This window comes from Hypomesus nipponensis, chromosome 10 (genome assembly GCF_054491055.1).
Source record: "Hypomesus nipponensis isolate SF chromosome 10, ASM5449105v1, whole genome shotgun sequence".
Taxonomy (NCBI): domain Eukaryota; kingdom Metazoa; phylum Chordata; class Actinopteri; order Osmeriformes; family Osmeridae; genus Hypomesus; species Hypomesus nipponensis.
The window spans coordinates 15,803,251-15,817,500 of NC_140370.1; the positions used below are offsets into that span (position 1 = coordinate 15,803,251).

The 14,250-nt window shown below is 49.4% G+C and overlaps 1 protein-coding gene across 4 annotated transcripts in view; it reads right to left on the reverse strand.

The window, feature by feature from the left end:
- pard3ab (par-3 family cell polarity regulator alpha, b) overlaps positions 1-14,250 on the reverse strand; it is a 141,092-nt gene that overhangs the window by 73,764 nt on the left and 53,078 nt on the right. For all 4 annotated transcript variants that reach the window (XM_084706549.1, XM_084706546.1, XM_084706545.1 and 1 more), the window contains exons 6-8: positions 4,955-5,049; positions 3,751-3,834; positions 1,027-1,152 (exon numbers count right to left, since the gene is read on the reverse strand). In XM_084706549.1, coding sequence (XP_084562675.1) covers positions 1,027-1,152; positions 3,751-3,834; positions 4,955-5,049 — 305 coding nt within the window. The remainder of the gene's footprint in view (positions 1-1,026; positions 1,153-3,750; positions 3,835-4,954; positions 5,050-14,250) is intronic.

Consider the following 14,250-nt stretch of genomic DNA (forward strand, 5'->3'; position numbering starts at 1 on the left):
AGATTTTCCCTGTCTGAATCGAGGGGAACGCTGTACAGAGCAACCAGGGCTGAGATTAAATCACAGAACTGGAACGGTACTTGACATTCCAGACATCCAGATAGTGTACATTGTACACGAGATGCATGCTGATAATATTTCGTTCCATCTGCATGTTGTACATGTACCTGTGTGTGTGTGTGTGTGTATGTGTGTGTGTGTTTGCACAACGAACAGCACCTCTCTTCATTTGAATATTGCATGAGCACCAGCGTAGGAGTGTTTGTGCTGACATGCAGCATGTAGGTGCAGCAGCTTCATCAGATGCCCCAGCGGGTTCTGCAGACTGGGAACCTGCTGAGGTGAAACTGCTGCACCTACATGCCTGCAAGAACACAAGCACCCTGTATACAGCTCCTACAGAGAGGAGGAGGAGGAGGAGGAGGAGGAGGTAGACATGCATGCCGCCTACAGCTCCTACAGGGAGGAGGACGGGAGGTAGGGGAGCAAGAAGCTGTTAGGGTTCTGGTTGAAGGGACTGGAGAGAGAGAGGGAGGGGAAGACGGGATCGAGAGACAGCAAGCGAGAGGAGAGCTGAAAAGCAGCAGCAATGGAGTATTTTAGGACACAATAGGTATCCGTTTATCTGGAAGAGAGAGGGAGGGGGGGGGTATGAGTGGATGTCTCTGGTCATAGAGAGGAGAGAAGCAGGGTTAGAGTCGCGTTACGCCAGAGAGCTAAGCTAAGAAAGGAGAAGCAGCCAAGAGTCTAACAGGCAACGCAAATACACAAGGAGGGTTAGCATGGCGGCTAACAGCAGCATACCTACAATACATGGGAAGGGTTAGCATGGCGGCTAACAGCAGCAGAGCATCATGCGTTAGATGCAGACGGCTGAGGTATGCCAGGGCATGGAAAGGCGACGAGGAGGCAAGGAAAGGCAGAGAGACTAGCCTAAAGAGGAGAGGAAGAGGAGGTGAGGGGGCGGAGCATGGGAGGCGGAGGTGAGGGGGTGGAGCTTGGGGCCCCTCCAGTAAGACGGCTTACTGTTCGAAGCGGATGTTGCGCAGGTCTCCGTTGTTGATGCGGACGATGCAGTCGTTCTCGTGGAACAGGCCCAGCTGCTCTGCCTTGCCCCCACGCTCCAGGCGCTTAACCAACAGCCCCAGAGTCCTGGAACGACCACAACACCATGGGGGGGGGGGGGGGGTTATCATGCTTTTAGTCATTGTTTACATTTTTTATGACTATTTTCCTGTCGCAGATTTTGCAATCTGTGTACTGTGCCTCATGTTCAGCTTTTGGATTGATGTTGTATACATACATTGTGTTTTATCAATTATAATTGTTGTATGAGTTTGAGTGTCTGTGTGTGTGTGGCAAGGGGGGGTACCCTTTATAAATCATGGTAAAACCAGAGTAAAAGAGTAGGGAGGCTAACAGCAACATGAGCTCAAGTTACATTAGCGACGCTAAAGACGCCAAACCACACGCCAATAAACACGAGACTGTCCGCCCTCGACCGCTCCGATGAAAACAACAGCTAGAACGCACGCCAGCCTGTGTGTTCCCTGCAAACCATCACAGCCAGAAAGGTTTCCACGCCCACTGGGAGATGTGAAAGGTGCTAACGTCTGCCAGCATATTAAACCCCCCGTCCCACACGCTCGTACGAGGAGGTGGGTGATGTTGTTATTCTTCTTCTTCTTCTGCAGGTGTTCTACCATTCCACCCCCCTCACCTCCTACTCCACCCCCTCCGGCTCACCTCCTTGTGCATGCCAAACACACACACACACACACACACGGACACACTCACACACACACACACACACACACACACACGGACACACACAGTAACAGAGTGGGAGGATTTAGGAAAAGTGCTGCTCTGTCACATTCAGGGCTGCAGACTTGTCAACTGTGACTGGTGCTGGGAGTAATCTCCATGGTAAACCTGCTTAGGCGTCCACACCGAGGGCCCTCACACACGCACACACACACGCACACACCATCTGACTGCTGACTCCACCTGAACATCCAGATTAGACCAGGAAGTTCTACCATACTGATGTACCATCTAGTATGCTGCTGCACTAACATGCTACTCTACAGCACAGGTAGGGAGAGGGGTCAAAACTCTTAGTAACTCAGTCTCAGATTTCTCCTCCAAGTTACCTTTATGATGGGAAACTATTTTGCTTTTGTTTTACTATTTGAACCTACATATTGCATATTTTAGGTTCACATACAATAGGAAAACACCCAAATGCCATGGACTAATGTGTTAAAAGAGAGAGAAAAAACGAAAAACTCAAACATAAGAGCCATGACTGCATTCCATCGATGCACTCGGCTCACAAGACACTCATGCCGTATCCTTTCCACAACCACACTTCAAATATACAATATCATATTGATTGCTGATACCGTACAGCCATTTACAAAATGGCCACAGCTTAAAGTCTTAACGTGTCAGACCTGGGGAGATGTTGTGCATACAGCCTCCTTGTGGTTTCCTCCACGAGGCCCCAGCTGAACTGCAGGGCTTACAGCTCACATGAATGCAGAGACGCAAAAGTTCGAGAGCACAGCAAAAGTTCACCGACAATCTCCCTGATTGCTTCCGATGAGATGTAACACAATGCAATCCTTTATGAGAGCTTTTCCCACTGATGAATAAGTTCTGGATTTTAATCTTGTGATAACATTTGCCCATGACATTTCCTCAATAAAAGAAAAGGGCTTTATGAATGTGCTTTTACTTTGATTAAGTTGGCAGGCGGAAAACAGTGATAAGATTTGGTTCTTTGACTCTCGACGTCTGCCAGACAAACTAACGTTTCACAATACGTTGAAAAACAGCAATTCTCATACGTGACCTAGTGTCATGAGAAAGAAGATCTGTTTCCACCAACAAGAGAAATGTGTGATTCAAGCAGTGTCGGATCTAGGATTTTGCCATGTCGATAACTGGAACAGACTTAACCAACCCATACGACCACACATTTTGAAGTATACACAAATCTCAAAAACAGGCCGCATTCTTGAGCAGGTTCTCCCTTTAACGCGACCTGTGTAAACATTCTGTAAAGCCTGATTCTGGATAAGTCTGAAACTACGTCCCTCCCACCTCCTCACACTGGGAGAACGTGCTACAACTGTTCAGTAGAAGGTCTTCATCATATAAACCACTCGCGACAGCAGCCAAGTCACCTGCAAACACTAAGCGACCATGATTGATCACTGTAAAGTGGCAAATGGCTTCATGATGTGAACACAAACTCCACATGTATGGGCTGTGGTATGTCTGTGAGTAGGGGGGAGGGGTGTGTGTGTGTGTGTGTGTGTTTGTGTGTGTGTAGACGCTACACACACACTGTGTGTGTGTACGTGTGTCCCACAGATAGCCCCCCCCACCTCCTCCCCCCTCCCCTCCCTCCCTCCCTCCCTCCCCCTCAGTATCAGAGCGTACACAGCATAAGGGGCCGGTGGTGAGGGCTATACCTGCTCTCCCCTCTCCCTCCTTGCCCCCCGCCATCCTCCCTCCCACTCCTTTACCCTCCTCCATCCACCTATCAAGAGTTTCACAGCGTAAGCAGAGGGGCTTTACCAGCAATCCCAACTCCTTACCCCACATACTCCTCCTCTCCTCCCCCTCCCCCCATTCCCATCTCCTTCCTTTTGCCCGCCCCCTTCTTTCTCCTCTCCCTGTCCCCTGTCCCCTGTCCCTGTCCCCCCCCCCCCCCCAGCAGCAGCAGTGGGGCGTTACCTGCGGTCCCTGGCACTGAAAGGCACTACGTGGATCCCCAGGGGCCCCCCGTCATTGGACACCTCCACCAGCTTCACCATGTCACTGGGAGACAGTGAGGGATGGAGAGGAGGTGAAAGGGTTGGACGCACATGGGGATAAAAAAAACAGGAAATGAGACGAGGAGGAAAGAGGGAGAGAAGGAGGGAGGGAGGGAACAACAACAAATAGAGAAAGGAGGAATGAATAAAACACGTGTGTGTGTGTTTGTGTGTGTGTGTGTGTTGTGAGCAGGAAAGGCCAGGGATTGGCATGTGTTGCAGCTTCTGAAGACATCCCTAACGGATGTGTCAGGATTCTTAGAGGGTCGCCGGGGGAAACAGCTTGGAACACAGGGCTTCACATTCTAGAATGGAATCCTGATCCCCACCAATTACAAGGCATCTTTACACATAGGTTCTATACTTCAGTATCTCTGCTCTTATTGCAACTTCTACCTTTGTCATATAATTATGAATCTGTCATATGAATATGATAAATATATATAATTTGCTCTTTTGTTAGGATGATTATGCTTATTTTAATAATTATGTGTATAAGAAAGCCATCCACACAAAGCAGGAATTATATTATTTAAAATACTGTACCTGCATAAAAGACTGAACGCATGCAGGAGAGATAGGGAAAAATCCAAATTATAGGTCTGTTGATAATAATATGAATACTACAAATGCTATTTAAGATGCACAATTGTGTGTACAAAGAATGCAGCTCAAAGTTCTGTACATTAAAATCACCAATGTTACTATCACCATGGAGATAACCCAGGTCAGTGAGATGGTTACCAATAGAGAGACTTGTGTTGTTCAGTTCCACCAATCACATTTAAACAATGAACAGTGGTTTTAAGACAGATTTTCTCAAAACCTGCATTGAATAACATTTACTGGATCAACAAACATTTGTGTGTTACAAATTAATTCAAACACTGAAAACAAAACTGAAGGTCTCCCTAGATACCTGTAAAAAAAAAAAAGTTGTTTCGCTAAATGAAAAGTTATCGAATATCTGGAAAAGTTTTTGTTTTTTTTAATACCTGGAAAAAATACAGTTCAATGAAATGGGAATAGTAAAGTTAAGTTGATCAGACATCATTAGGGTTGAGACATGAGGGTTAGGAGAGACTCCCAAGCCAGGGAGGACAGCTTGCGAATGGACAACTTACTCTAGTGACCTCACGGGGGTGTGGTCTATACAGGAGTCAGCTCGGCCAATCGGTTCGATGCGTCCGTTCTCTTCTTCCCGCCCCTCCACCTCCTCCTGGAAACCAGACAGACAAAACGCATCAAGATTATTTCATTGTTATTCAATTTACAGTAAAACTAGGTTCCTGGCCTCTTACAGGAACACACACACACACACACACAGACACACACCCGTATGCACACTGCAAAGACAAAACGTCATAATCCTAACCGGTTGGACAGTCTCCTCCATATAATAGCGTATTAGCATCTGCTGCTAACCTGATAGAAAAGCCACGCAGACCTGGCATGTGCTGGTCTACTGTTCATGGCTGAACCCTCTAAGCCAGAACACCAGGCTGGCCCCAGCACTCCCTCCAGGACCAGAACACCAGGCTGGCCCCAGCACTCCCTCCAGGACCAGAACACCAGGCTGGCCCCAGCACTCCCTCCAGGACCAGAACACCAGGCTGGCCCCAGCACTCCCTCCAGGACCAGAACACCAGGCTGGCCCCAGCACTCCCTCCAGGACCAGAACACCAGGCTGGCCCCAGCACTCCCTCCAGGACCAGAACACCAGGCTGGCCCCAGCACTCCCTCCAGGACCAGAACACCAGGCTGGCCCCAGCACTCCCTCCAGGACCAGAACACCAGGCTGGCCCCAGCACTCCCTCCAGGACCCTGTCTACAGACCCTGGGTCTGAGACGTGTGCTCATGTCTGACTGTCCACTTGAGCTCCAGGGGAGGGGGGTAAGAAAGGAGGAGGAGAAAAAGAGGGAGGATGAAAGGGGAAAGGGAGAGAGAGGAACAAAGAGTGAGAGAAAAAGGGAGAGAGAAAGGGATAGAGAGAAAGGGATAGAGAGAGAAAGGGATAGAGAGAAAGGGGATAGAGAGAGAAAGGGATGGAGAGAGAAAGGGGATAGAGAGAGAAAGGGATGGAGAGAGAAAGGGGATAGAGAGAGAAAGGGATGGAGAGAGAAAGGGATAGAGAGAGAAAGGGGATAGAGAGAGAAAGGGATAGAGAGAGAAAGGGATAGAGAGAGAAAGGGATGGAGAGAGAAAGGGATAGAGAGAGAAAGGGATGGAGAGAGAAAGGGATAGAGAGAGAAAGAGAGAGAGAAAGGGACAGGAGAGCAGAACCAGACACTGAGTTATTAAAATTTAATTCTGCCACCTGAGGAAGGTTTTGCAACCGGCCGCCTCATCAGTATGAAAATGAGTCCCCCGCTGTTGCCTCGGGTTGCCATGGCAATGTGGCATTTGGTTTGAGGGGGCTCTACTGGGGAGGGGGCACGGGGGGCACAGGGTGGCAAACCTGTCAATCTCAGTGTTGAGGTGGGAGGTTGGAGGAGGCCCAGGCTAGTTAGCTACCCTTGACCCAGCTTCCCGGTCATGTAGGCCTATACTAACTAGCATGTAGCATTCCAGGCTAGTTATACAGAAACCAGGCGCCTGAAATTCTTTTTGACACCGACACAAACACAAAAGTTTCTAGTTTTTAGGAAACTTTTTTCAAAATATTTTTTTCAATCTTTCAAAACACACACTTAGTTTTTATTGAAACAAAAAAAAGTACTGATACCAGAAAAAAAATCAACTGAAGTAGGTTACTTTGTTACTTACTCGCCGTTTGAACTGTGTGCTACTGTTCAGGGACGACAGTTTGGGGATGTCGAGCTCCGCAGTTCACACGGACACAGTCAGACAGACAACAACAGACTCTCAAACCTAGCGAGGGATGACAGGATCGCCCAAACCAAATTAAACATTCACACCAAATTCCCCTAGACGACACTGTCTGCAACGAGAACATAGCCAGCTCACATTCATCGTCGCATACACTATCGCTACCGTGAGTCCCGGCGCAGCGCTGATGCTATAACGGCTCTCAGGGACGGGGTGCTTTCAGAGTGACAGCGATGCAGCGACGACAGGAGCCTTGGGGTCAGTGACACCACTGTCCTTATCACCCAGGACACGAAGCTAGCACCAAACCATAATTAACCGTTAACCAACGATAATGTTTACCGGTTAAACAGTGCTGCCAATGTAGCGACAATGTCGATTTTCCTTTTCTTCAAAATGAGCATTCCTATCGGCATCGTAATGACCAAACACCAACAGATCTTCATTAGTTCGATCTTGGTCTCAACATGGCGGGTGGTTAATGAGAATGGTACGAATGAATACCGTTCTTATGTGTTAGCAACATAACACCATAGCTGTTCTCCCAACTTCACATTTGTTTACCACACCGTCTCCACTTCACGGTTCAAAAGTCACCACAAGGAAAACAACTCGCTTCCCTTTCCCGTCCTTATGGTCCACCCAGACCTTCCATTTCCTGAGGTTTCAGACAGAGTGGTTGGACCACGGTCTAAATAATGTATGCATGGGCTGGAGGTTAATGGTTGCTTGGCGATAGACAGGTGGGGTGTGGAGGGGGGTAGATGGGTTTTTCAGCCGAGTCATTGTGTGTTTCCAGCTCCTGAAACAGCAGCAGCCAAGAAGCTGCAGCACTAGGTGGACTGTCTCATTAAAGTTTAATAGGGGAGTCCATTGACTCTCTCTCTCCCCCCCCCCCCCTTTCTGTTAGTAAATGAAGTGGTCCGTGTTGCGAGCACTGTAAAGTGCTGCACTTAATGAAGTGAGGTCTCAACGCCCCCCACACCCCCGTCATACTAGACACATTTAGTATGAAGGAACACACCTTTATGGACATACACACACACGCACCATTTTAACCTTAAACATAGCAATACACTTGCATCCACAGATGTACTGCACACACCCAGAAGCGCATGAACAGACATCCTCTCTTTAACACACACACACAGACACACACAAGCCTGTCTCTCTGAAACGTTCCACATGTCCATCCGGTCCTTCTGGTGTTTTGAAAACAGGAGGAAGACCTGACCTCTCTCATCACTGACTACCTAACCTATCCCATCGCTTCCACATACACACATCTGTGTCTTCAGAGAGGGAGAAGGTGAGGGGGAGGGAGGGAGGGAGGGAGGGAGGGAGGGAGGGAGGGAGGGAGGGAGGGAGGGAGGGAGGGAGGGAGGGAGGGAGGGAGGGAGGGAGGGAGGGAGGGAGCAGAGAGAGGGAGAGAGAGAAGGAGAGACAGAAGGAGAGACAGAAGGAGAGAGGAAGCAAAGAGACACAAGGAGAGCCCCTGGGTCATTGGGTGTGTGACCCCACTCAGGAAGCCCCTCTTGAAAGGTCAGACTCAGTTCCATTTGTTGATGATGTGAGACGGCGCATCCACAAAGGCCCCAGGTGTTCCATGCATGCTTGGAGAACATCACACATCACTCAAGGTGGGCTTTCATTACCCGGCTCATTCAATTAGTCATCATCCGATCGGTCAGCCACGCAGACGGACGAGAGAGTGAGAGAGAAACATGGAGAGAGAGAGAGAGAGAGAGATTGAGAGAGAGAGAGAGAGAGAGAGAGAGAGAGAGAGAGAGAGAGAGAGAGAGAGAGAGAGAGAAAGAGAGAGAGTGAGAGAGAGTGTGGCTGAGGGCCACGTTTCCAGGATACATAGGAGCTCTGGATGGCAAACCCAAACAATACAGAGCATCCATGTTGTTTTCACAACAAGGGTTCCTCATTGTGCAAGGCCCCCTTCTGGTGCTGCTGATGTGTGTGTGTGTGTGTGTGTGTGTGTGCATACTGTATGTGTGTGTGTGCATGAGGTGTGTGTGTCTGTGTGGATGAGGTGTGTGTGTGTGTGTGTGCGTGCGCTGTGTGTAACACGTGTGCATCCGAGAGAGAGAGATAGGGGAAAGTGTGTGCCTGTGATGGAGATAGTGGGTTTATGTGTGTGTGTGTATTTGTGTTGGAGAGTGTCAGGGAAAGTGTATGTGTGTGTGTCCGTGTGAGTCTCTCCGTCCATCTCTGTCCTACAAGAAGAGGAAATGCAATAACAATATCAGCGAAATGAGATTTCCAGCACTCTCAAAATGACAATGAGCTGCAATCCACTTAATTCACCAGCAATTTCTGCTTTCCATACAGTCTCACAGCACCAGCATCAACACCGCAGCCCAAATAGCAATCTACATACTAATGTGCTGGGGGGTAAACACACAGTCTAATCAAGAAGAAGAGCCCATCAGGACAACTTTCAGGAGATTATGTCCTACAGAAACCCACTATCAATGTCAGCTCCGAGTTTTGCTTTCAAGAAAACCTCCAAATCCATTCAACACCATCAATGAAAGTAATTTCACTGAAGACGAAAACACACAAGGCGAATTTGACGTGTCGTTTCTTTCACGCCGTCGCACGGACGGAATTGCCCATTTTTAAATCAAGCTCTCCTCAAGTAGCAAAACGCATTAAGAATCTTGGTACCCAGCGAGCTACAATGCTATGGTAAAAGTCACAGGCCTCACCACAACCCTTAGAGGTTTTTATCAGCTCCTTTATGCAGAAGTGTCTTGCTCTCTAGATCAGAAGAGAGAAGCTTCCTTCCTGCACAGGGTCGAGAAACAGTGCACAGTATACTTTCATATAGAATGACCTTGAGTAAACAGCTCAGCTTTCAGTCATCACTGACTGACACAGGACTCTGCAGGAGCCAAAGAACTGACACACACACACACACACACACACACAAAATACACACACACACTCTCCTGGAGAGTTGATTTGCTTGTTTTGAAAGCAATCAGCCAGGGAGCGAGGTCTGAGTTGAGCTAGGCGGCGGTCCAACACATACGAGCGGTTTCAGGTTGTGTTTGGTGTCTAAACACCGTCAACATGATCGCTGGACAGGTGAGGGGGGAAGGACTGGGGGGAGAGAGGGGAGAGAGAGAGGGGAGAGAGAGAGAGAGAGAGAGGGGGAGAGAGAAAGAGAGAGGGGAGAGAGAGAGGGCGGCTGTGTGTGTGCTGGGAGAAGGTAATGGAGAACATGTGTGTTGAGGCTCCAGTTTGAACTGAAGGGACGGCCGCAGACACACACACACACACACACACACAAGCAAGCTGCACACACCCAAACACACTCACTGGTGCAGCACACACACACACAACGCAGGTACACACACGGTCAAAACACAAACCTGGAGAACACAACACAACAGCCTTTCCCCTGGAGGATCCAGAGAACCCAGATCCAGATCTACTGTGCATCCCCCTGTTTCAGCAGCACGGCCTGCTGTTCCACAGTCATCATCCACTGCACCTCCAGCTGATGTGGCTCCTTGTGACTCACTGGTGATGGTGCTAGTGTGTTTGTGAGGGCTCGCATGTGAGCGCATTGTTGTGTGCGTGTGTGTATTGAGGGGAGTGATTTCTCACTCCGCTGAGCACATCAAACACACTAACGGCGAACAGGAATTAACATGCTGCCGTTTGCTGAGGTGACGGTCGTTTGGAGAACAATGCACACGACAACAGAGGGAGAGAGAGAGAGAGAGAGAGAGAGAGAGAGACAGAGAGAGACAGAGAGAGACAGAGAGAGAGAGAGAGAGAGAGAGAGAGAGAGAGAGAGACAGAGAGAGAGAGAGAGAAACAGAGAGACAGAGAGAGACAGAGAAAGACAGAGAGAGAGAGAGAGAGACAGGAGAGGAAAACAGAGAGAGGCAAAGGAAGGGAGAGAAAGCCAGAGAGTGGGATAGAGAGGGAATGAGAGAGAGGCTTTGCAGCCCACACACACACACACAATAGAGACCTGACACACAATGGGAACCTGCCTTTTTTCCAAGCAGCACTTTACAGATTTTCCTTGAGTTGAAGCCCAGGTCGAGCCAAACACGATGGTTCTGTGGCCCGAGCCTCATGAAGACCTGCTGTCTGACAGCTGACATCTCTCGGACACACGCAACACAGAGTGAGAACTTTCTTTTGGCGGGAAGAAATGTAACAGATTAGCTTTTTGCGCTAAGACATCCAGTATACTAGGGTCCGGAGATCTGCAGTCTGAGTCTCAGAGCCCCTGACTCTCAGCCTCACCCCCGCCCCTCACCCCCGCCCCTCAGCCCCGCCCCTCAGCCCCGCCAAGCGAGGCTGTGTCCCCAGGCAGGAGGCCCGGCCTCATCCGGTGGCCAGCCAGACTAGAGACTAACTACACTTGACTGTCATGTTGTGTTGACTAAGGGAAAGTGAGACTCCGGACGTGAGACAGACATACTCCAGCATTCTGGGCCTGACAATGTAGGCCAGGGTAGCTTTACGGCCCCTCTGAGGAAAGCAGGCCTGGATAATGGTGACATGCGCTTTCACACTCCGAGGGAGACTTGTCAGGGAGAAGAGCGTTATCCTCAACAACTAGTCAGGTGGCTGGGAAGAGGAATATTCAAGCCGTGAAGCTACTGTCTTCAGGGGGCATTTCTCCTTGTTTTCTCCCTTTTCTTCTCCCTGTGTGGTTGTTCATATCTCTCTTACTTCCTTTCTCTCTTTTTTTTTTTTACTCATCCCTCTCCCTCTGCTCTCTGTGCTCTCTCTCTCTGTGCTCTCTCTCTCTGTGCTCTCTCTCTCTGTGCTCTCTCTCTCTCTGTGCTCTCTCTCTCTGTCTCTCTCTCTCTGTGCTCTCTCTCTGTGCTCTCTCTCTCTGTGCTCTCTCTCTCTGTGCTCTCTCTCTCTGTGCTCTCTCTCTGTGCTCTCTCTCTCTGTGCTCTCTCTCTCTGTGCTCTCTCTCTGTGCTCTCTCTCTCTGTGCTCTCTCTCTGTGCTCTCTCTCTCTGTGCTCTCTCTCTCTGTGCTCTCTCTCTCTGTGCTCTCTCTCTGTGCTCTCTCTCTGTGCTCTCTCTCTGTGCTCTCTCTCTCTGTGCTCTCTCTCTCTGTGCTCTCTCTCTGTCTCTCTCTCTGTCTCTCTCTCTGTGCTCTCTCTCTGTGCTCTCTCTCTCTCTGTGCTCTCTGTGCTCTCTCTCTGTGCTCTCTCTCTCTCTGTGCTCTCTCTCTCTCTGTGCTCTCTCTCTCTCTGTGCTCTCTCTCTGTGCTCTCTCTCTGTCTCTCTCTCTGTCTCTCTCTCAGTCTCTCTCTCTGTGCTCTCTCTCTGTGCTCTCTCTCTCTGTGCTCTCTCTCTCTGTGCTCTCTCTCTGTCTCTCTCTCTGTGTTCTCTCTCTCTCTCCAAGTTCTCATTAGGGTGGAGGTATTGTCTCCAGGGTATTCCACCGTGCTGATCTGTAGGTGCAAAATGTTTGATCTCCCCTCACGTTTTCCCCAGCTACAGCTACAGCTTCAACATTTCAGATAGATTGCATCAAGTTGAGATTCAAAGGCTGCCACAGTTTTTTTTGTCTCGTGAGTATTTTTGAATCTTACGTCCAACTGAATTTGACTTCATTCTGCAACACAAGACTTGAGTTGGGGATTTATTGAGTCACTCCAAGCCCCTGACAGCAGAATGTCTGAACGAGCCAGAACAAACACACACACACACACACACACACACACACACACAGCCACTTAGACAAAGTGACACCCACACAGAGCTGTTAACATGGGCCAGGGGAGTTCAACTGACAGTCTTGGGTCCAGTAAGGGACTGCTCCAGGGTTAAGGTGAGCACTGGCTTAGAGGAACCCTGATCCTGCTGTACTGATCACCCAAATGAGTTACAGCTCCGTTTGAGGTGGATAACACACTTCAACCCCCCCATACCTTTGATCACGTACAAACCAGCCACCAGCGCCTGTAAAAGATGGGAGAGCGCGTTCCCTTTCTCTGCTCTTTTATCTGGGTTCCTCCTGTTTGTTCGCAGCTAACGAGGAGACCTGTAGACACGTAACCACGGCAGCTAACGAGGAGACCTGTAGACACGTAACCACGGCAGCTGACAGGAGAGATGGGATCTAACTAAGCCTTTCCCAGAGCGCACGTTCGACTGCAAGCATCTCTCATTTGCAATATTGATGGAGGGGAGGGGGGTTGGCGAGGGTCAGTTTGGGCTCTAATTAGCACACGCCGGAGGTTGAACGCTACGACAACACAGCGTGTTCAAAGCCTGTGTGAGAGAGACTCTCTGCCCCAGGTGTGTCCCTCAGGGGGATATAGACAGGCCTTTCTTCTCCTCTCTCGCTCTCTCTCTCTCTCTCTCAGCTAGCAACCATTGCCCACCGGCTTTCTGTCACATTAAAACAAACGGGAACAAAGATCAGAGACAGAGGAGAGGATAGGAGAGATAGAGAAGGGGCAGGGGGGGCATATACAGGAGAGAGGGGGGAATAGAGGATGTGTGAGAGAGAGAGAGAGAGAGAGAGAGAGAGAGAGAGAGAGAGAGAGAGAGAGAGAGAGAGAGAGAGAGAGAGAGAGAGAGAGAGAGAGAGAGAGAGAGAGAGAGAGGCTACAGAACTAGAAAGAGAGGGGGGAGACAAAGACTAGACCAAAATCAGGCAGGACAAAAGGGCGGGAGAGAGAGAGAGGGAGAGACAGGGTGATATACTGTTTATATAAAGAGAGAGAGAGATACTGTTTGTATAAAGAGAGAGAGGGTGATATACCCTCCCTTTCTCCCTCTCTCTCTCTCCTCACTCTCTTTTTATATAAAGAAGGTGATATACACTTTATATAAAAACAGAGAGTGAGAGAAAAGAAAAGAGAGGTACAGAGAGGAGGGGAAGATCGAAAACCAAACAGAGGTGTAGGCGAGAGGTAGATTAAGCGAGGGAGCGAGAGAGAGAGAGAGAGAGAGAGAGAGAGAGAGAGAGAGAGAGAGAGAGAGAGAGAGAGAGAGAGAGGATATGACTGAATCGAGACCTTCTCTCCAAATGTATCCCCCCCGTCTTGCCTGGCCAAACCTGGCTTTGCAGCAGCACCTGCTGGCCGGTACACAGGAGCACAGTGCCCCTGGAGGACTGGAGAGGCTCTGCGCCCGCATTCAGCTGTCTTATTAAGGAGACACACACAACGAACACAAGCACATGCAAAAAGACACACTCACATATGCAAACACGTGCAAAAAGACACACACACACACACACAAGACACACACACACAGGAAGACACACACAGGAAGACACACACAGCCCCTCTGTATCTCCCGAGCTAAAGCAGGGGGTGATTTATGGCTCGTCGGTGTGGCTGTGCATGATTTATCATGCTGAAGCAGGGAGCAGGCCTCACCTGGGGAACTCCCTCTGCTACTCTCTCTGTGGGGAGGGGAGGGGGGGAGGGGGGCTCGCTATGTGTGTGTGAGAGGAGGTTGGTCTTTTGTGTGTGTGTGTTTTGGTCATTTTGTATGTGTGTGTGCGTCTGTGTTTTTGCGTGTGTTTGTGTAAGTGTGTGTGTGTGTGTGTGTGTGAGTTTTTGATCATGCAAGCCA